The 24,035-nt window shown below is 46.3% G+C and overlaps 1 protein-coding gene across 1 annotated transcript in view; it reads right to left on the reverse strand.

Annotated features, from left to right (window-relative positions):
• MRAS (muscle RAS oncogene homolog) overlaps positions 1 to 24,035 on the reverse strand; it is a 50,673-nt gene that overhangs the window by 19,192 nt on the left and 7,446 nt on the right. Inside the window, exon 2 of the mRNA XM_080934789.1 lies at positions 6,494 to 6,703. Within this exon, the coding sequence (XP_080790915.1) occupies positions 6,494 to 6,686 (193 nt within the window). The 5' untranslated portion in view covers positions 6,687 to 6,703. The remainder of the gene's footprint in view (positions 1 to 6,493; positions 6,704 to 24,035) is intronic.

Here is a 24,035-nt window from a genome sequence, read left to right on the forward strand (position 1 = left end):
GACTAAAGATGTCTACAGCCTATAGGTGGGCAGACATGAGGTGGTTGGGGTTTTGGTTCTAGGACTTGGGGTCTGAGGCAGAGACCAGCAGAGGAGGAGGAGGAGGTGGAGAGAGGAGAAAATGCCATGGGGTAATCTTGAAAACATGGCTGTGAGGACCGGCCAATTGGAGTTAAGAGCTGCTCAGATGAAACATGGCAGGTTGTAACTCAGGATTATTGATGGGGAAGTAGATGATAAAAGCTTAGAGGGTAGATACGTGCCCAGCTCTAGTGTATTAAAAGTCTTATAATCAACATAAACGTTTTGTGTCTTTTATCTGGGAACTGAATGATCAAAGGTAGAGACCCCCATTGAGATTTATTATTATTACAGCATTCTTTATAAGCGGGTGATGCTTTTAAAAGCCATACTCAGATGAAATGTTTTAAGCCTTGTTTAAAATGGGAGGATCTGTGTTGTAGAATGTGCTAGTCTGGGCATCTCTTATCTATTCTTAGAGAGGCCTAGGTGGGCAATGCCATATGCCAAGTGTCCTGGCTAGTATTATGGCAACGTGACAAAAGCTAGGGTCATCAGAGAGGAGGGAGCCTCAATCGGAGAAAAAATGGCTCCATAGGATTCAGCTCTAGGTAGGACCTGGATTGCACTTGCTAAATTAGTGATCAATGAAAGAACAAACCCATCGTGGGAGGAGCCACCATCCCGGGCTGGTGAAGGAAGCCATGAGGAACAAGCAAGGAAGCAGCACCCCTCCATGGTCTCTGCATCAGCTCCTGCCTCTGGGTTCCTGCCCCAGTGGAAATTTCCTATCCTGACTTCCTTCAGTGGTGGACAGTGATATGGAAGAATAAGCCAAACAAACCTTCCCTCCCCAGCTTGCTTTGGCTATGGTGTTTTATCACATAAAAACCCTATCCCATTAAAACGCATAGAAAATCTAAGACTCTGAGTCAGGTCCGGTCTCACTGATCTGAGCTTCTAAAGTCATCTTATGGCCATGTTTACCCTGTCTCTGCTGTGAAGAAATGTTACCACAACCTCTAAAAGTCATTCTGGGAAATACTGGTTTCTCCCTGAGAAGCAAATGTTCAAAGTTACTTAGAAAAACATTAAAGAAGCTTACATGGCAATAAAAAGAAATAACATTGACTGAGCCACAGCTTGTACCAGGAGGTGTTCTCCTCTCTCTGTATTATGCAAGAATGTTTTCCGTGGAACACAGCCCAAAAAGAAGTGCCAAAAATGGTTCTTTTGGGGGAATCCTAACACACTCTACTAATGTGCTCCTAATGCACATCGTATGGTAAAGGGTTTTATCAGACCTGCAGTAAAGAAACTTATTTCCATGTATTTAACTTAGTCTGTCCTAAAGTGTGGCATATATTCCAACAGATGGCACCTGCAATTATTTTAGAAAGTGCATGCTGGGTGGGATGGCGCATGGCTTTTGTCCAGCACTCTGGAGACAAAGGCAAGCAGATCTCTGTGAGTTCAAGGTCATCTTGATCTACATAGAGAGTTCTAAGGTAGCCAAAGCTACATACATATATTAAGAAGGAGGAGTAGGAGGAGAGAAAGAAGAAGGAAGACAGCAACAACAAAGAATGTGCATAAATGTAAATTTTTTCATAGTTATGTATGTATTCTTTACTAAGAATCAGGAAAACAAAGAGGATAATGCAGCTAATCCATTGAGCCTGTTCCTACATATACATTGTTCAGTGTTTGATAATTCATCTATTTACTAAAAAGTATTTACTGACAGAAATGACAAGGGGTAGGTAAATACTAGTGTAGTTGTCTTGGTCGTGGAAGATCTTGCAAATAAAGTGACATTTAATAGGCTGTGAATGTAGCTGGGTGGTAAAGTGCTTGTCTATCATGCCAGAAAGCCTATAGGCATATTATCCTAGAACTCAGGAGGCAGAGGCAGGAAGGTCAGAAACTCAAGTTCAACCTCGGTTACACAGTAGGTTCAAAGCCAGCATGCCACACACAAGACCTGCCTTAAAAAAAAAAAAAAAAAACTCAATGAATTATTTATACAGGAAGAACATGCTAGAAGAGAGAAGATCACATGCAAATTTCTGACACATCTGACTACCTGGAACCCAGTAAGACTGATCAAAACTCCAGGCCACAGACGAAGCCCTGAAAGCTGGTGTGTTTTCCGTAAGCTGCTCCTCACACCATAGCATGCATGAAGTGCCCAGCTCAAGGTCCTCACAGTTCCAAGGTGCAGCGCAGGGAGCACAGAGGCAGGAAAGATGAAAGACATTTTAATATGACTAGAGGGCCATTTGTCGAGAGGACAAAACAGTCTATGCATTTAACAGCAGAGTATTTGCACCAGGCAAAAGCCCGGGAGAAAATAAGGAAATTTACAATTACAACCTGACATGCAACACTTCTCTCTCTTAATAACTGACAAATTAAGTATTCAGAAAACCAGTGAAGAAGCAGAAGACCTGAACGACGTTATTCACCAGCGTGGTGTTCAAAGAACTCACAGAGCATCCCATCCAGTGACAGCAGACTCTGGGGATGTCTATGAAGACAGCCTATCTTCTCGGCACAGAGAGAGGCCTCAATAAAGACTTCAAATAATGGACTGTATGTTCCCTGACACACTGGAATTAAAGAGCGGGAACACAGAGATTTCTGAAAAATCCCCAAATTCTTGAAAAATGAAATAAGATACTTCTAAATAACTCAGGGGTCAAAGAAGAAAGCTAACAAGAAATTAGAGTTTGAACTGACTAGAAATGAAAACACAAGTCAGGCACAGTGGCACACACTTTTAATCCACACAGACCTTGGGAGGCAGAGGCAAAAATATCTTTGTGAACTGAAGGCCAGTCTGGTTTACCAGTGAGTTCTAGTTCAGCCACGGGTCTGCATAGTGAGACCCTATCTCAGGGGCTGAAGGGGAGCAATGAGGAAGGAAGGAAGGAAGGAAGGAAGGAAGGAAGGAAGGAAGGAAGGAAGGAAAACATAGCATATTACAATTTACGGAACACAGCTAAAGGAGTAATTCAGAGAATATTAGTACCAAATGAATATCCCAAGGGGGGGAGATAAGATGGCTCAAATCAACAATATCTGCTTGCGTTTCTGGCAATCAGAACAAGGTGGGGTGTTGTGCTGTGTCCCTGCACTCTCGGGTTCTTGGGAGGCTGAGGTAGAAGTATCACTGAGCCCAGGAGGAGACTAGCCTCTAGGACAGCAAGACATCCCTCTCCGAGGACAAGAGGACAAGAGGACAAGAGGAACTTAAATTCAGAGTAAGTACAGAAGCAGAAAGAATGGCTTTGAGTGAAAATCAATGGAACCAAATGTGAGAAATCAACGGCGCCAGTGCTGGCTCTGAGAAAATCGATACACAGAAAACCCAACCGGGCCTGACCAGGAAAAGGAAGGGGAAAAAGATACAAAGGATCAGTATGGGCGTCACTGTAGAATCCATGAGGATTATGAAGATAATAAAAGAGTATTATCAAAAGCCTTATGCCAATAAATTTAGAAACTCTGATAAATTGATCAAATTAAAAAAAAATGATCACAAACTACCGAAGTCCACTGAGGAATAAAGAGACAGCTCAACAATGGGTTATCTATTAAACATCTTTAATTTATAATTTAAAAGCTTCTCAGAAAGCTTGTAGTCCAGATGGGCTCGCCAGTAAATTCTACTGAACACATAAGAGAGAAGTCAGAAGAGGTTTGCTTAGACTCTCCTAGAGAAATTTAAAAAGAAAGGTAAATTTCTAAATCATTCTTCTAGAAGGCCAGCATTATTTCCTTATGAAAGTTAGACAAATAAATTATAATAAAAAAATATGGTCTAAAATCACTCAAGAACACAAGTAAAACATTTCTGTAAATTCTTCCAAACTGAAGCAAATGGTATATAAAATTCATCATCCAACTCATCATAACCACATACCATTTATTTCTTACACATTAAGGAAAGGGCCAGCAAGATGGTGCACTGCATAAAGTCACTTGCTGGGCTGGAGAGATGATTCAGTGGTTAAGAGCACTGACTACTCTTCCAGAGGTCCTGACTTCAAATCCCAGCAACCACATGGTGGTTCACAACCATCTGTAATGGGATCTGATGCCCTCTTCTGGTGTGTCTGAAGAGAGCTACAGTATACTTATATAAAATAAAATCTTTTTTTTTTAATTTTTTTTTAAAGAAGGTACTTGCCATGATGATGACATGAGTTAATTTCCAGGACTCATATGGGGGAAGAGAGAATGGATCCCCCAAGTTGTGCTCTGACTTCCACATACAAGCTGTAACACATGCCCCAACCCCCACCCCAACATATACATGAAAGAAAAGTAATTAAAATTAAAAAGGCATAGAAGGAAATTAAACATAATTTACTACATTAACATCTTTTAAAGCCACATGATTATATCGACCAGAGAAGGCATTTGACCACATCAGCATCCATTGCTGATTGAGAGGAGCTTCCTTAGCCTGATAAAGAACATCTCCACCAAAGAAATCTACAGTCACCATCAGACTCAGGCCAGAAGACTTAGGATCAAGGCAAGGATGTCTGTTCTGGGGCTTAGTCACTCAAGGCAAAAAAAAAAAAAAGAAGTAAGAATCATTCGGATTGGAAAAGAAAAGATAAAACTGCCTCTACCACAGCTTGATTGTCCCAGGGAAAAGAATCTCACAGTCACTAAAGCTAATAACCAACAGGTCGTGTGACTAATAAAGAGAAATCAATTATAGTGGAGGGGTCAGGAGGCACAGGGAATGCAGTGGCGGGGGGCAAGGAATGAAGTAGAATAAATTACTTATAATGACTAATATGTTTAAAATGTCACAATGAAACCCATTCCTTCACAAGCTATCTTAAACTCCTTTTAAAAATTCACTAGCAATCATTTATGTTTATATATTCTAACAGCAAACAACCAAAGCTGAAATTAAAGACATTTACCATAACATCAATGCAGATGTAAGCAGAACTCTGACAAAATGTATATGAAAGACCTACGCTTCTGAAAGTATAAAACAATTGAAAGGTTAAAAAAAAAAAAAAAAGCTGTAACTAATTGGAGAGTCAGAGCGTGCTCGCAGGCTTAAAACATGGAGAGGCGGCGTGGAGACGGCGTGTTCATGGGTTCAAAGGCTCAGCACTGTCAGCTAAGACATTAGCTCTCAAGACTGAGGATGAGGCTCAGGGCTCACTTCCATAGCTCGAGTTAAAAGTCCCAGGCTTAGTACACCAAACAATACAAAAACTCCTCCAGGTTGTATACAAATTTAACACTATCACAAACAAAAATCAGAAACTGTAACTGGGTCTATAATCATACATCATTCTCAGGGTTTTTGACTGCTGAGTTTATTATAACATTCTAACTGTTAAGGCAATGGTAATATGTCTTAAATCAGACATCCAGACCAAAGACAGATCACACAGGGAATTGGCTGTCAGTGGGACAAAGGCAACTGGGAGCTGGAAGGAAGAATCTCTTCAACTAGGAACTCTGGGAGATTTGCTCCACCCCCAGAGCCGCACGCAAAAGTATACAGAATAGACCAAAACCTAAATGAAAAGTCCCAGGCAATTAAACTCAAGGAGAAACCCTGAGAAATACTGTTGTGACCTTGGGTTAGGCAAAGATTTCTTAGACAAAACACCAAGAGCACGCTCTGTAAAAGAACACATAAACTAGACGTCGTCAAAACAGAAACGTCTAGTCTTTGAAAGACACTGTCTTGAGACTGGAAAACAAGACACAGATGGAGGGAAATATTTGCAAACCGCATTTATCTGAAAGAACCTTGTAAGTCAGCGCTCCTCCTAGACCAGCGGCCTGGGCTTAAAGGGCCTTTGTTTAGGAAAGAGACTTTGGCAATAGAAAATCATGACCAGGGGAACCTGGAGCAGTGGCCTCCAGCTCGGGCAGTCCCTGCAGGGCATGCTGTCCTCAGAGTTTCAGAATGAGAAGGGGCCTGGGAATGCACCAGAGACTAGAAGACAATACCAGATGCAAGATCTCCCAGTAAAGGGACACTTCGTAAATAAACTCTGGTTATTAAGAAATAAATTTTCAAGTATTTCAAGCGCCCCCTATTCTTGGGAGTTTTTCTCAGTTTTCCTTAATAAAAGAGAGAGAGAGAAAACCTGTTTCCTCACTTTCATTAGTTTGAAACTTCTATACCTGTCATCAGCATGTCTGCTCAAGTAAGCAACACCTGATGTAGCATTTCTGAGTGTCAGGATTCCAGCCTTGTCTCTGTTTGGTGTCCACTTTCATTGCCACTGAGGTCTTTAAACACTCTAGCAAGACATGAGCGCTACCTAGAATTCTCCCCAGGAAGCTGGGCACTGTCTCATAGCAACCATCCTATAGTAACAGGAAACCATATTGCCCCACTAAAGTCTATCAAATTTCCCTGATCTTCCCCATGTAAAAACCCACCCCATGCAAGGCTGTTATCGGGCCTCCTCACCGTCCAAGATGGCCCATTGACTGTCGATCTCTGTATGCTTCAGGTAGGAGTCTTCAATGGTGGGGTCGTAGTCAGGCACAAAGATCTTCTGGAAAAACTGAATAGTGAGTGCGCTCTTGCCCACACCGCCATCTCCCACCACCACCAGTTTATATGTGGGAAGGTTGTCACTGGGAACAGCGCTGGTCGCCATGCTTCTGGTAGTCAGACCTAGGGGAGAAAGACACATGGAATGAGGGAAGGATCTTTTTCTTTAGAGCGAGGGGGAAATATTCATGGCTTTGGTTCTTATTTGAAAACAAAGCAAGGCAAGGGGAGTGTGAGCTTGTCACACAAGGTCTCCCCAGAGACAGTCACTTGTTCAAACGGTCTATTCCCTATTATTTACTGATCAGCAACTACACGCCAGTCCTGGTTCTGTTGACACCAGACTACCAATCTTTAATGTACAGCCAAGAGCTGCATCAAGGAAATTCCCTCACAACTGGCCTCTGCCCCAGAATAATGCCCATAAGGGAGAGGGCTCAGGGCTGAGAAGATAGAGGATTCACCTCTCACTTCATCTCTTATCAACCAGAACATCTCTTACCTACTGGAACGCTCCACTGAGGTAGCACAGAGGCTGTCGAGCCCAGAGGACAAAGGCGCGGGTGTTGATTAGCAGGCCCAGGCAGAGGGAGGCCCCTCCCAACTCAAATCAGCTGCCTTTCCCTCCAGCGGCTTGCTCTTTAGTCAGGAACCTCATCGGCTGCCTCGCTCTGCCTTGCCGTGTCACATGACTTAGAGTAGAGCACACCTAGGCTGACTCTTGCACGGTGATGACTGTTATGTAGGATCTGCATTATCTGGGTTCCCATTCAGGGCAGTAGAGAGAAAGCAGGAACTGGGTAAAGAGGGGTGCAAAGTGCACAAAACACAAGAGTTAGGAGAGGAAAAAGATCACACATTCAGATGCTTGTTGTGGAAACTAGGCCAAAGGTGTCTGCTGTCTGCGAAGCATACATATCAGGAAATGCAGCGTGTTCAGCCTTCATTAGTAATGGTACATGCTACCTTGTGTCTTTTATTTTTAATTTTTGACTCCTGGTTTATGATTTGAAGGTTTGAATATTTTGTTAACTTGGAGTGAATTTTCACTCCTGATTTATAGTTAAAGGACTTGTACCCATTTTAAAGAAGAAGAAGAAGAAGAAGAAGAAGAAGAAGAAGAAGAAGAAGAAGAAGAAGAAGAAGAAGAAGAAGAAGAAGAAGAAGAAGAAGAAGAAGAAGAAGAAGAAGAAGAAGAAGAAGAAGAAGAAGAAGAAGAAGAAGGAGAAAAAGAAGAAGAATCTCATTCATTCACTTAATCTGGGACAAAGGGAAGGAAGGCACAGGTGTCATGGCGATGAATCTAGCTAAATAAAGTATGGTTCTCAGCCAGAGGCAGTTCTGTCTCCCACCCCAGGACATCTGCAATGTTGGATGTTTCTAGGTATTGCTGGCTCCTGGTGGGTAGAGGCCAGAGACATCGCTAAACATTCTAGAAAGCACCGAAGAGGTCCCCAGCTAAGGCGGAGAGGAGAGAGATGGAAATGTGGATGAATGGTTCTCAAGAGTGATGGGGTCTTCACAGGTCAGGGCTGACTGTGAAGAAGTGGTGTGTGTGACAGAGGAAGTGTGACAGACAGGGGTACAGTGAATGACCTTGGAAATGGTGTCACCGAGTGCCAGAAAGACGGGCTGGTGGGGATCATAGGAGAACAATCAGAAAACCAAGAAGGGACCCAGTGGGGGTGTTGTCAGCCGCCAGTGGGCCAGCAGCAGAATCATACACTGGTGAGGGAAAAACAATTTGTAAGAGCCAGAGGTGGTGGCTGATTTCAATATTTCCCAGATACAGCAGAGCACTTGCATACATGAATTCACAGCGTGCTATGCATAGGACCTGAGCAAGGTCAAGCCAGGCAAAAATCCCAGTGTGAAGGCAGGGGAGAGGTGGGCACCAAATACCACCACTAGCTTAGGAACTATTTGTATTTGTGTGTGTGTTATTATTATTTATTTTTATTTTATGTGCATCGGTGTTTTGCCTGCATGTGTGTCTGTGTGAGAGCATCAGAAGCACCGGAACTGGGGTTGTGGGAGCTGGGAATTGAACCCGGGTCCTCTGGAAGAGCAGTCACCGCTCTTAACCTCTGAGCCACCTTTCCAGTCTGCTATTGACATCTGATAGCTGCTAGGAGGAGAGTTAGCTTTCTGGTTAGTTAACCACACATCAGAGCAGGCCCCACGCCCAAGAGTAGTTGGGTAACAAACTAGATTAGTCAAAAAGAGGAGGAGGAAGAAGAGGAAGAAGACAGACTCCTACTGAGTGGGTAGGGAAGTGGGGGTAGAGAGGGTAGATGAAGGAGAAGCAGGAAAGGGGTGAATAGGCGAATATGATCAGGACGCACTGCATGAGATTCTCAGAGAATTAATGACAATATTTTTAAAGGAACAATTAGGAGTGCTCATAGGAACAAAAGCTGCCCTCTGAAGACCCTTCGAGGAAAAGCAGGGCCTTCTGTTGGCTGGTCATGCCCAAGCAGCAACAAAAACAATTCTAACCACTGAGGGAATCGAATAGCTTGCTCCTATCTCTGTACAGATGAAACACACACGCGCGCACGCACACACACACACATACACACACACTCACACACACACACACACACACACACACACCAGTGCTGCTCTGGGAAAGAGAGAGGCTGGGGTGTAACAGAGGACTAACACAGCCCAGAGGACAAGGGTTCCTGAACTCCTACATGTGCCCACACTCTCGAATCATGGTTTCCTTCTGTAACAGGCCAGTTTTAGAGGCTTTTATAATTTTTTTTAGCTCTATGATATCTTCAGTTCTAGGCTGTGACAAGAGGGTAGTCACGGAAATGTGGGTTGTGTGGCCATGTTGATTTGCATGTGGCTAAAGGCCAGCACTCTTGCTGATCCTTTGAAAGTCACTGAAACCTGATGTTGACATTTAGGACTCCCCCAAAGTGTGGGGGAGGTGTGTGTGTGCCTTTTTGAAGGCAGGAAGATTATAAACTTCTCAAAGCTGGGCTGAGAATACGCCTTCAGAGACGGATCAAAATTAAAAGGGGGTGCACCCTCTTTTACACTCTTATCAGGTGAGAATTTATTGCAAGGAAAAAAATATCTAGTCAGCAAACTTTACAAAAATGTTAGGAATGGGGAGATGGAGGTATAAATAATTTAAATGTTGGGGGAAAGAAAGAGGGGAGACAGATAAACAGCAATCAGGCAAATGGGTGTGGTGCTGTATAACTGTAGTCCCAGAACTGACTGGTAAGGCTAAGGCAGTAGGTTCACAAGTTCAAGCAAACCTGGAATACACAGGAAACCCTCTTGCACACATACATACATTCATGCATAGAAACAAAACCAAAACAGAATGGTTAACAAGCTTTAAAAAAAAAAAAAGTTTTTTATTATGTTTGGAAAAATACCAGATCTCAAAACAGCAAAGTTATGAGGTCACTCTTTCAGGAAGGTACCCCATCCATGACTGCCCCTCCCCAGGGGTGGAGCCTAGAACAACAAGGTTTCGAAGGGGGCTATTCCAGACTGCAGGGCATTTTGATTTCCCTTGTCTGTTTCCATGAGATACATACACACACAGTCAAACCTCCTTAGCCATGAGATCCACATTTACAGATTCAGCTAATTATGGATTGCAACTATTTTAAATTTTATTTGGAAGAGGAGCCTTGGAGATCTAGAACAGCCACTCTGATCTTTGTTAGGACAATGGAGAATCAGGTGCCTATGGAGCCCCTAAGGATGGGTGGCAGGCCTTACTTAGATGGGAAATCACAGGTTTTAACACCATTAGTTAGTGAAAATGGCCAGCGTTTCACTGGCCTTTGCTGAAGCTGGCAGGCAGGCTTTGGGAACAGTCCAGAGAACCAGAGAAAAGCCAGGGAAGACTAACAGCTCCCTTCTTAAACAATAGCAAACAACCTTCCCTGCGAAAAGACCATTGGGAAACTAAAAGCTTCCCTCCTGATTCTGAGCACAGAAGCAGAAAGGGTTTTTCCCTCCGGCCCACTAGAGTGCACAGCCAGCCTGACTCCCGCTGACGGATGTGGACCAGACTTGAAAAGATGCTGCCCCTGGACCCCCCTGTCTGAGGATCACCCTGGGAGCATGATCTGTGGTGATCCTCAGCCTTCTCTCCGCCCTGGATGTTGAATTACTGCCTCTGGATCACGATAAGGACACCCAAGCTTATCACTCTTCTGTTGTTTGTTAATAAAACATTTCTGCATCTGAAAACAAAGTCTCACGGTTGGCACAGTAGCTGCGCTGGTAGAGTGCTTGCTTCGAGCACACTAAACCCTCAGCACCTATAAACTGGATGTGTGAAGCATGCCTGAAACTCTAGCACTGGGGAGGTAGGCACAAGACGAACAGAAGTTCAAGGTAGTCCTTAGATATATAGTAAATTGGAGGCTAGCCTAAAATACATGAGATCCTGCCTTTCAGTATTTTTTTTCTCCTCACATATATGAACCATTTTCTTCCCCTTATTTCTTAAGAACTATGATATAACTATTTATGCAGCATATACACTGTATAGAGTATGTAAGCAATGCAGAGGCAATTTAAAGTAAATGAGAAGGTACTGTAATATTTTATGGGAGGGACTTGAGAAGCTACAAATTTGGGATCTTGAAACCACCTGACCCTGCCTTGGATACCAATGGATGACTTAATAGGTTTGCATTCTGTAACAATTTGGAAGTATTAACCTCCCTCACAGAATAAAACATTCAGCTACCTGAAAATATTCTTTCCACTTTCATTTAAGATCTTTGAGGTGGAGCTGGATGTAGCTGGCCCCAGAATCAACAAAGGGGCTGAGCTATAGCTTGGGTCTGTGTGGCCAAATACAAGGGTCACAGGAGAGTTGCAGGACCACAGAAACAGGCAGGCAGTAAGGACAAACATCTTTTCTTTGCCTCTCTGGTCAGCGAAGCCTGGTGCCCCTGCCCCTGCCCCTTGTTAACAGCTACTGTCTTCTCCCCAATGGACAACCACACTGGGCTAGAGCTCAAGTACTGGTAAAAAAGACACTTCCATTCTCTGCTGGAAGGCACTAAGCAAGCACCACTTAGAGAGAGATGGGAAAGGATAAGGAAATACAACCATTTATCTTGTGTTCTCCAGAGATCACAAGATAAGACACACACTAGTCACAGACACAAACTTGACCTTTGAGCCAGAGTTCAGACCACCCACAGCAGAATTTACCTGAGGACTTGCTGTAAACAGCCTCTGCTTGCTAAGGCAGGTGGCCAAAAGTGGTCAAACATGGTGCTCTGACCTCAGGGAATGAGGAACCCCCAGGCTACAGGAAACCACATCAGGACAGGGGTCCCTGTCTATGGGAGTTTCCTCCTAAGTAAGGTTCAGTAGATGTTCATACCATCCACAGCTGATGAGTCAACTCCATTCCTGGGCATTTAACTTCGACTTGTCACCAGTAGTCCTCAGTGACCATTCCAGCCACACCTGTGCAGCAGGCACTTTTCTGTCACCCCAACTATCTTCTGCTCTCCTGGTGTGTCCCCATAGTTATTAAATGTCCAATGTATGCAAAATGGCAATATGCAGAGGGGACATAGACAGTTCTAGTCAGCCCAGGCCTAGGATTCACATTCCAGGGGAGACATAGCCTCCACCCTGTGCTGTGAGCTCTGTGGTCCTCATGAAGAAGTCACCATAACACCGGGAATCGCATACACATTTACTATGCACCCAAGGGCATGGGCTGTCTTTGTGTTCTTCTCCCCCACTCCCTGTGGCACAGAACAGGCTGGCACAGAACAGGCTGAAAGTACCCAGGCTTAAGCTCTGGCATTTCCAAAAGAAGCTAGACTAACTGCCAACCTCAGAGCTGGCCTCAGCACACGCAGGACTAAGGGAAATCCTCTCAGCCAGGCATTGGACTGTATCCAAGGGGTCAGATGAACCCCACAGATATGAAATAAGTGTGAACCAAAAAAACTCACCAGGACAAAACGGATCCAGAAAACTCTCAATACAGTGGTTTTGGCTGTGTGTTTTCTCCTGGTATTGGGGTGGGGGAAACAGGGAACATGTTTTTCACCCAGAAAAAAAAAATGAATGAAATAAAGTCTTCGTAAATGGAGTCACGAAGATGACAGGGTACGTGCCATACTTCTACAAAATAAGCCCGTCTCTGTATGGTACAGGGAAAGAGCTTCTTAAATACCACTCAAAGGCTCTGACGAAAGTCACCACGGCAAACTCGATTGCTAGATAGCTGTGGAGCAAACTGCCTATGGTCTCTGCACTCGCTCTTCCTCTAGTGGAAATCACCTTTGAGTGTTTGCTCTCTGCTTTGCGGGGTCGTAAATGGCCCTTGAAGGTAGGGAGGTCGCTTAAGGAAGGCATGGTTTTCCCGTCACCGTTTGCCACTCATCTTTCGTGTTTCTGTTCCGTTGTATAACCTTGGGCAAGCTACCTTTTCTGGCCTCGGGATCTGCTCTAAGCATGAAACAAAATATGCCAAGTTTAGATCAGACACATCATCTCTCACCTGCTTACTTTGCTCCCAGAAGCAAGGGCGCCCCATCTCAGTCACGTGACTCCCAGCCTCGGCCTCTTCCCTCATCTGAAGTCCCTCTGCCACCTCATCTCTATTACAGCCAGATGATTCGGGCCTGTGTGGGAATGTCGCCCATCATTTAGGGCATTGTTTCCATGGGAAAGGCTCTGAGGTTCCAACACCCTCCACATAGGAACCAACTTTTGGAACAGCGGGCCATTTGGCAGTGAAGGCAGCCGAGCTGGTTCCCATGGCAACAGTTGCTCCCAGAGCCCCACCCAGCCCACAGGCTGCACCAGCACTGGAAACTTCCTCCTAAAAGGCAATGTTCCTTTTTAAAATTACTTTAATAATATGTATATAAAACCTCAAGCATCTTTAAATTGAGAGGTACTTTGAAGGGGGTCACTAAGGTCATGTGCCTTCTAACCCCCTTCTTCCTTACCCATAACACCATCTTACATAAACTATTTTCTGAATTCCAGACCCACCTCCCCAAGAAGAACATCAGCTCTATCGGGTGGACAGCCATACCCTGCCACGCCCTCACAAGGTTGGAGGAATCTGTGCATTCATTAGCCACTCCATCCTGCCCCATTTAGCTTCTACCCTCTCAGCCCTCTCTTGTGCCAAGAAGGAACACAATGTCGCTTTTCTCACAGGAGGTCAGCTCACGCCCCTAAGAAGCAGGTATTTGGGTGGTAAGGCCAACCTAACCTTGTCACTCAGCAAGTTTTAAAGTATGGTGGGTACAAGGGCTGTAGAGATGGTTCAGCTGTTAAGAATACTGGCTGCTCTTCCAGAGGACCCAGGTTCAATTCTCAGCATACACTGTGGCTCACAAACATCTGTTACTCTAGTTCAGAAGATCCAGTGCCCTCTTCTGTCTTCCTCAGGCACACATGGTACGCATATGGTGCACAGTACAGCCATCGATGCAAGCAAAACATTCACACATATAATAAAAGTGAACTGATAGATTATATAGGTAATAGATTAGATAAATAGATAGATAGAAAGATAGATAGGTAGGTAGGTAGGTAGGTAGGTAGGTAGGTAGGTAGATAGATAGATAGATAGATAGATAGATAGATAGATAGATAGTGGAAGATACATCTGAGACAACCCAGAAACAAGCCTAGGGGTTCAGTAACAGCCTTGACTCTGCAGCTGGGCAGATGACTCCCCATGATGAAGCTTCTCAATCTCTTAGAGCCTCCATTTTCCCCAGTGGAAATTAACTGACCCTGCTTTCTCTTCCAACCGACTGGGTTTCATTGACTTAGTTCAATTCCTTGCCCGTGCATGTAGGGATGAGAGAGGATGCTCAGGACAACAGTCTGCTCTCTTCTTCCCAGCTTCTACAGAGTCCATGGAGCTTGTTTCCCAGGAGACGAGCCCCCAAACCACTATCCACTGTTCCAAGAGAGCTGTGCATTCGAAAGAAACAGGGCTGGTGGCAGACACCATCAAATGGGTCTGAGGAGGTCCCTGGCCACCCCACTGACCCACCTACTACTACTTTAAAAATGACATCATATAGTCCTAGTTTAAGACCAATGGTGCCCAGAGTGGTAGCAACTGCCACTCCTTAGCTGACCATTGCTGTAGGCTGATCAGATGCTAAAGGTTGTGCTTAGAACTGACCTTGAGTTCATTTGCAGCCTCATACAGATTCTCCTGCCACTGTGATTCACAACCCAGGGCCATTGTGCGTCCTGTGGTGGCTTCCCTGACATTGACGAGACCACAGATTGTTAAGAGGCCACAGCAAGGGTACAAGTCCTCCAAAGATGCCACCAACTTCTGTGAAGAGCTGGTACTCAACATTCTTTTACATCTCTATTTTGACACTAATTATTTTTAAAGATTCCTCCTGAGCCCAGCTGTCGGGCTGGGTTTCTTACATGAAGCAGGCTGGGAAAGGAGGATGCATTCATTATTAATGATGCTCTTCTGAGAGTGCGCTCACATGGAACTGAATCAGTCCTGGGAAGCTAGTCTCATCTCTGTGATGTCTGGATGTGCACAGCACTGGGCACGGAGTGGGGGTTGGGGGGGATGAGGACACATTGCGGGGAGCAACCCAACCCAGTGGAGGAAATGGCTCTGCATTCCAGGAGCTGCCCTTCCCTTCTGCACAATACCCAGAAATGGGATGCTTCCCCCCTACTGACCTACAGGCTGTGTGGTAGTAATGCAGGGCCCATCTGGAGTCTGGGGCACTTGGCATCTCTCCCTGAGATGTTCCCCCTCTCCTTTGTATGACCCTCTTACCAACTCAGCCAGCACTGTCCCTGGAGCACTCATCACCTGTAAGCAGCCATCACTGCACCCAGCTCCCTCCAACTCTACAGCCAGCTACGGATGTAAATTCTTGCTACTAAGTGGGGACCTTAAGCCTAAGTCCATTAAGATGATTGTATGGCTGGGTACTGCTCCTTCCCAGAACCATGGCAGATGCCACTGACTGGGGGTAGGCCCCTTCCTTCCTTACTCTTTCTACCTAGTGCTCCTGACGGGCAGAAACAAGGTGGTTGGCATGGGTAGAGCCTGCATTTGGCACCCCAGAGTTGGCACCACTACCCTTCCTGCTTTCTCCCAAGCTCCTCATACATTGGTCATCCTTTTTCTTGGGAAGGACTTGGGGCCTTCACAGGCATCTTGCTTGGTCATCTTTGGATGACTCTATCATTAGCTCATGTTAACTCAACAGGACCTCTTCCTCCCAGTATCCACTACCATCAAGAGAACCAGAGGGACAATGTCCTTGTTCACCCAGTACCTTAGGTTTCCTGTATCATCATCATTAACATTTAGGACACCCTCACAAGTACAAGGTATGTTCCAGAGAGGGCCTGGGTACCCATCTACCATCCAGCACTGACTCTGAGCGGTGTGCAGGAACCGCTGACTGCAGTCACAACATAAGTGGTCATGTCAACAGCCAACGCTTAAGATAAACAACGTGTCACAGAAACTGTTGAGAGACCCTGCTGTCCAATTAAGCCACTTAATTCTCAAGCACTGGTTTGATTAATCCAATTACACAGGGCCAATGAGATGGCTCAGCGAGCCAAAGCATCTGCTGCTAAGCTGGACAACCTGAGTTCGATCCCTGAGACCCATATGGTAAAAGGAGGGATCTGACTTCCACAAGCTGTCCTCTGACCTCCATGCACAGCCGGTGCGATGTGTGCACACACGTGCACATGAGCTAAATAAACAAACGTAATTTAAAGTTAATATCAAAAATAACTGAGACACAAGAGAAGTTAAAATAACTTCACCAAGGTCTCCCAGCTAAAACGGAGTAATGTGATTCCAGAGCCACCACTAGCACTGTTCCAGGCATCCCCCTGTGGCCAGTAGGAGCATGGGTATACGTGTGCAAAGTCAGGCCAGGGCAGAGACAGCAGACCCATGAGTGTTGGAAAGAGCACAGCAGTGGGCTTGGGGGGGGTGTCAGAGTCATGAGGCCAAATTATTGACCCCACAGACAGAACAGCAAAAGAGGCTAGAGCGGGGCAGATGGAAGGACCTTTGAGCAGGCACCCAACCCCCACTATGGTACAAAGCCTGCTGCACAGATGTGGTCCCACCTTGTGGACCAGAGAGGAAGTGGGAGAAACCAGACAGCTGGGAAACCTCCTCTGGTATGGTATCACTCTCATGTGGGACTTTGTCTATTCTCTTGGTTCCTGCTCCCCACCCCCCCCCCAGCCCACCCACACACAGAGCTGTTGCTTCCAGCTGAGCCCATGGACTGGCCCCTCACCTGGGACTCCAGACCAAGGAATTGGCTCTATGGATTACAAACTGGTAACCCTGGGCAGTCACTCACCCTCTGGGAAAGTGGGACCAGCCTTAGGGTGCTAGGAGAAGCTGCATTTTGTTTGACCCAGTTCTGACACAGAGTAACTCTGCAGGATGCACCCGGTGACCAGTAGCAGCAGCATCCTTCAAAACCCAGTCCAGCCCTTCTTCAGGAAGAACCCCTACTCCTGCAAGGCCCTTCCTAAGCTCAGGGGTGGCCTGCAAACTAGTGGTTCAAAACTAGCAGTTCAACAGACAGCTCGGTATAACTCAGTCCCTCACTAGCCCACTGCTGGAAGGTTCTCACGGTCATTTGTACTAGCTTCATTGAAGAATCTGGCTGGAGGGAAGCATCCATCTCAGCCTGCAATGATCCTTACAGTAACTCCCTAGGACAGCAAGCCCCCAAGTGCACGTCTCCAAGAGCTTTGCAGACAGCTGCTCTCCCAACAGAGCACTCAGAAGATAACACATTGCTAGTGCATTCGGTGTTCAACGTCTCTCTCAAGTCATTAAACACCAGTGTTCTCTGAAGCAAGAAAAGCAAGCCATCTCAGGGTGTTTGGTGTTTTAGAGAGTGTATCATGGGGGAGATTAAAAAGTGACAAGCCACAGGGTGTAAGAAATGGCAAAATTACCCCTGAGTTCTAAGAACAGTAGAGCGGGTAAGGAGCCAGTGCAGCCAACTTCTCAGGACTCACATCTGCTCACGGTCTAGAGCCCTGGGTCTCAACCTTTACCACAGTTCCTCGTGTTATGGTGACTCCCAACCACAAAATTATTTCATTGCTACTTCTTAACGGTAATGTTACAACCGTTATGGATAGTAATTTAAATATCTGATATGCAGGATATCTGATATGCAACATCAAAAGGGGTCACGACCCACAGACTGAGAACCACTGGTCTATACCCTGATGCTGTAATGCAAAAGTCTGGGAATAGGGGCATCTTAGCCATGCTGGGGGCTGTGGGGATGTCTTCTGGTGAGGACATGCCAGAATGGAGTCTTGCAGACCTCATAAATATTAGCTAGGTAAACAATATGAGTCAGCATGTCCCGGGTAGAAAACAAGACGACGCAAAGCCATGAAGCTCAGAAGCATGAAACCAAGAGTGCAGTGAATGCTCTAAGCTGTGAGACGTGGCTCAGTGGAGAATGTGAATACGATCACATAGGATAGCGAGGGTCCGGGAAAAACCGGGTGTCTTTATCTTTGCACCTTCACACTGGCATGGTGCAACGGCATCCAGCGGCTGCTCAAGAAACATCCACTGATGAAGGAAGCAGTGGCCAAGGCTGCAGGCCTAGACAGGTGAGGCTGGAGCCCCTTGGACCCTCTCCTACCCATTGGCCAACACAGTCATGTACTAGTCTTGCCACAGAGCTGCCAGTGACACAGGGCCCCCAACTATTGTGATAGCCACAGGGAGGTTACATAGTAGGCAAATCCCACCAGAGCCTGTGTGCGGCTGGATAGATTGCACAATACAAACTCAAAGTACTAGAAGCTTAGAGAAAGGGGGGTTAGGGAAAGACTGGAGAGTGGGCAAGGATTGACTGGTAACCCGGTGGGGTCACACAGGGTGTGAGGCAGAAGCCAAGGGAGGGTTGCTACTTCATTTTATGAAGGAACTCAGTGGTACTGAGACATTTGCCCAAAGGTAACAAGTTAGTAAAGGAAGAAGCTAAAGCTTTTGCCCCCCAAGCCCTGGCAAGTTGCAAGACTACAAGTTACTCTCACTTCCTAGAGTCACAGGGTTGACAGGGGCCTCCATGTCTCAGGATCCACGTCTCAGCCTTCAAGCCATGGGCCTCACCTGGCCTCTGGGACCCCAAGCTCTGCTCCTCACTGTGTCTCCTAATACCTCATCAAGGAGGGTGTGTGTGTGTGTGTGTGTGTGTGTGTGTGTATGCACGCGCACTCGCGCACACGTAGAGGGAGTGGGAGGATTTCAGCCCAGAGGTGAGGAACAGAGGTCCCCTTGAAGCGCAGGCTTGTGAGGGTGGCCACTGCAAGGAGAGGCACAAGTGGTTTGCTCTGTAAATCCATGTTCTCAGTCCCTGGAGGTGGGGGCAGGCATCAGTTAATATTTTCCTAGTACTGGGGACATTCTCACCTGCAGCTAAAGGGACAAAATTTCTTTAGCCTGCCACAGGAATCTGCATGTGACCAGGGAGGTCACCCTAGTGGGCCCTCTCACAGGAAGGGTTCCCCATACTTAAGGCCTCCCAAAGCACAGTCAAGCAGGCGCAGTCCTACCCTGCCTGAACTGAACTCCCACGGCCCCTTTTACCTCTTCTCTGCTGCCCCACAGCTCAGCCCGGCTCAGCTCTGCACAGACTGGGTTCAGAGAGCACCTTCCTGATGCTGAGACCCTTTTAGTACAGTTCCTCCGGTTGGGGTGACCCTCCGCCGCCATAAAATTATTTTGTTGCTACTTCATAACTGTAATTTCCCCGCTGTTATGAATCGTAACGTAAACATCTGTGTCCTCCAATGGTCTTAGCTGAGCCCTGTGGAGGAGTTGAAACCCACAGGTTGAGAACTAATAATGGATGAGCTAGCACCCCCTTCCCACTCACTCACCCTTTCCTTCCTCCCCACTCCAAACTAAATCTCATCTGCTTCCTTCCATTTCTCAATCTCTTCTTCATTTCTTACATTTCCTTCAAATTCAAAACCAAGGTCCAGGAACTCTGCTGCATGTGGCGTTCCTACTCAGTGGCTACAGTCTGCTCCAAACGTGGGCTCCCTTCCCCAGCACTGTCTCCACAGTCTTTCAGCAGTTATTCATTAGCTGTCCTTGAACCCAAAGACCCTCCTGGAAACTGTGCATGGGAACCTGAGGCTTTCTGAACAGAGCCTTCTAGACTTTCCTTTTGCTGTTCAGCACCCCTTCCCCCACACAGTCTCTGCCCCGACTATGTCCTAGCAGGGTGTCCTTAGGAGGCAGGAACAGAGCCCACTGCCTCTGGTTGTTAGTAGTGATGGCCTTCTAACTAAACTCCCTCCAAGACTCTTGAAGGAGCTGCCGCTGTCTTCTCAGACCCTTCTGAACTATACCTCAGAAAGGCATCTTTGGACCCCACTCTCTCTCCTCCTGTGGAGCCCCTTCTTTCAGTCTATGGAATTTTGGGCAGATACCCAGTGGCAGCCATTATTCACTGCCCCTCCCCCTCCAGCCGAACCCTAAAGGACAGGGTTCTGTGGTTTGGTGCCTGTCTAGCTGAGGCCTCTCTTAAGAAGCATGTCTCCCTCTCCCACCCTCACTGTCAGATTCCTAGGCTAGGATGGAGGAGACTGAAAGCAGAGCCTCAATGAGTCTGACCCAGCTGATGGCTGTAGCCAGAGAATGCTTGCAGAGGAGCAGATGTTTTGGTTTGGGTCTGTTTTTGAGACAGGGTCTCCCTGAATGACCTGGGCTGGCTGGTAGCTTGCTAGTCTGTCTCTGCCTCCTAACAGATAGCTTGCCTTTTAGGGTAATTAGAAGCCTGGGTTTTTGTATAAGAACTTTAGATTTTAAACCACTATATAAGCCAAACAAATGACCCCCCCCCCCTTATAATGGTTTGGCCCTGGGTCAATGGCTACCTCATTGACCCTTTTCGTTTGGCCCTTTTTGTCATGTACACAATCCTGTGCTGGCCTGGGACAGATGTCTCTTTACTGCTGGCCTGGTTTGGATCTGGCTGCAAGGAGCCAGAAGATGAAAGCCGTGAACTTGACCCCAAGCAGCAACAAGGGTTCCTCAGCCTGAAGGGACATTTCCAGGGGCGTGTTCTCTACAGAGAGGAGTGGCTCAGACCCAGGGAGGTGGAGGGCAAAAGGAACATCCAAAAAGGATATTGTTTTCCTCATTTATTTTCAAAGCATCCAACGCCATTATCAAAGAATGCGAACATCTTTTTAATGCTTGACCAAAAAAAAGGGGGGAGGGGGAGAAACAGGGAACTAGGCTCTTCCCAGAGGTAGAGTGAGGTGATCTAATTTCCATTTTTAAAGAGTAACCAGATGGATGGGCCAAATAAAGGGGAAACTTCCATGGCAACGGACTGCTGGGCTTTTCCTATGTGAAGGCCAGTGTCAGGGTACTCGGAGGAGAATCAGCTCTGAGCATCCAACCAGGGCTCAGGGCAGGGTGGAGTCCTTTCTCCAAGACTGGAACAAGCTGAAAAAGCAGGGGACAGCTTGCCACATCTCCCCCAGCAAGCTCTATGGTTTTCTCTGTTCTCTCGATTTCTCTCTGTGTCTGAGAGGAAGAACAGGCACAATGATCTAGTTCGAAGGGCAAGGCCAAACCAAAGGTCATCACTGACCAGGGGGTCCGTCTCCCACCCTTCGCGCTCCCTCTCCCCCGCCCCTCTCTGCTGTTATTTTCTTTTTCTTTTTTGAGACAGGTCTCACTGTGTCGCTCTGGATGTCCTAGAACTCACTCTATAGACCAGGCTGGTCTCATACTCAGAGATCCACCTGCCTCTGCCTCCCAAGTGCTGGGATTAAAGGTGCGCACCTCCACACCTTCTTAGCTCCCTCTGCCTTCTACAGAGCACTTCATTCAACATCATTCATCCAAGGGGCTGGGGTTGCAGTTCAGTCGGTAGAGTGTTTGCTAAGCATGCATGAAAATCTGGGCTTGACCCTCAGCGCTTCATGAACCACACAAAGCAGCTTACACCCCAAATCCCATAGCTCGGAAAGTAGAGACAAAGAGATCAGGAATTCATGGTCATTCTTGACTACACAGCAAGTCTGAAATCAGCCTGGGATACATGAGACCCTGGAGTGTCAAAATAAATAAATAAATAAATAAATAAATTAAATAAATAAATAAATAAAGCAAGTCTATCTTCTAGCTGTACAATCTTCAGCAAAGTAATAACTGCAAAGCTATTATTGGTGAGTGCCAGAGAGCAGCAATCCACTAAAAGTAGACCCAGGCGGAAGACCTATGGCCAAAATGTATCACTATAACACCTGTTTATTAAACCCTAACCACATACTAAGTCCCATAATAACTTCCCAAACTCCTGTTGTGCCTAGGACTTGGTGAGATTTCAGTTAGAGCACCCTGTGATCTACTTTGATCAAATTTCACAGGCTGGTACCTAAGGCTTAGTTGTGCATGATGCAGTGTGACTTCCCCCGACCATGGTCCATGCACATCCATCTCCACAGGGTCCCGGCAAACATCTGTGGACTCACATCACCAATGTCCTTCACCAATCCTCTATCAAGAAGAAAATCCACCCCAGGTCATTAGGAGGGATGGCCTGACTTTACAGTTTATGCTAGCCTTAAAGCAGTAACCATCCTACAATACCCGTGGTTCCCACAGTAGGTCTGCTTAGAGGAGCTTTGTAAATGGACCTTTTTGAATTTAAAGGGTGTGGCTCGAGCCTAGTCTAAAGTAGACTGTTATGGAAGCTCTGCTATCAAATGGCAGAAGCTTGGAGTTTTCACCTCTAAAAATTGATCCCTGGGAAATTGTGGTAAACGAGGTTTAAGAAAGAAAGAGACAGCCACTGTGAGAAGTTCTTCAAGGGTGTGACCAACCAAGAGGAGAATGTCACTCATCGATACCTCTTGTGAGCCATGGGCAAGCCACTAAGCACTTGGCGAAAGCCTGTTATATAACACAGTACTCAGTCAGTAGGGCTTGAGACGCAAAGAAGCCAAGAGTACTGGACACACATGGGGCACAGCAGGTAGCTGGCCCTGGAGTTCAGACAATCACTAAGTATGGTCCTCACCCTCAAATACTCAAATACTATAGGTATGGGTTTTGGGGGTTTTTTTCCCACTGATGCTTAGGTGGTTTTAGTAACTTCCTTGGGAAAAACTGAGAAGTGCTAGGTGCCTATCTCCCCACACATGTGAAACTGAGGCCTGACCCCAGGGAAACTGGATTAGAAAGGAAAGGGTAGGGAGTCAGCTGGGGGCAGCTCTTCTATTATGCATATAGAAGAAAGGCTCACAGGAATAGGGAACTCACTTCAGATCACACAAACAGAGAGTGGGCAGAAATTAGAGCAGAGACATCTTCCAAGAAAGACAGTGCCTAAGGGCAGGTTGCCTGCTCTGAAGCCTAGCTGGGTGGCCTCAAAACCCCATCTGACAGAGATGGAGACCCTGGGGCAAAACCACTCCACCCTGTCCTATGACATTCCACCCACACAGAGGCTTTCTCCAAACCCTCTGCCCATCCTTCCTATTCACCCACACCAATCCCAAATAGAACAGTGCCTCCGAACGCTTTGCCTATTAGAATGGTTATTTTGTTAAGGAGCCAAGTGGCCAGTCTCTGTACCCCTTACTATCCTTCCAACTATCCCCAGTTGGAGTCCACAAATAAGACAAAAAACTTTGTTCCTTTTATTTTTATTTCCTTCATAAAATCTTAAACATGCAGGAAACACCCACCCAGTCCCAGATAAGTGGACTTGTGCCACAATCCATGGAGTGAGGGTGGAGCTTGGGTCAATGGGTGGATAGGACAGGAACTGGGAGGCCAGCTGCCCTTAGATGCCAAAAGGGTACCTGCCCTTTGGAGAGCCTGATCTCCTCAGCAGGAAAAGGGCTTGGTGTGTGCAGTGGTCGACCTTCCACGCTCTGCCAAGAATCTCAACCTGAGGAATGTGGGTGTGGAAGGATGGCTGAGGAGACTCATTCTATACACAATGTCAAAAAATATGTTCTTCAGGCATTGGGACATCGTCTCCACCCTTCTTCCCTCCTCTCCAGTAAAGCAAGCTTTGAAAGAACACACGGGAGAGAGACTATTTTGGGCTGTGGGGGTGATTCCTGAGGAGGTGGTACTGGCTGAGGAAGAAGCCCTGCTCTGGATCTTTCCACTGAAGCTTCGGTTTCCACAGCCGCTCATTAAAACACGAAGAGGTGAATTTGTGATTATCTACAAAAGGGGGGAACTTATCCAGAAAGTGCTGAAATTCTAAAGGATGAAAAGAAAAGCAGTAGATAACTTGAAATTGATTCTTCTTTTGAAATGAATATAACATTTAACACTTTGGGGAGGCAGAAGTCTATCTCCAAGTTTCTCTAAACTCTTAAAGAGCTGGGTGGCTCCAAGTTCCCTCTCAATTGCTGG

The sequence above is a fragment of the Micromys minutus genome (genome assembly GCF_963924665.1).
Source record: "Micromys minutus genome assembly, chromosome: 21".
Lineage (NCBI taxonomy): Eukaryota > Metazoa > Chordata > Mammalia > Rodentia > Muridae > Micromys > Micromys minutus.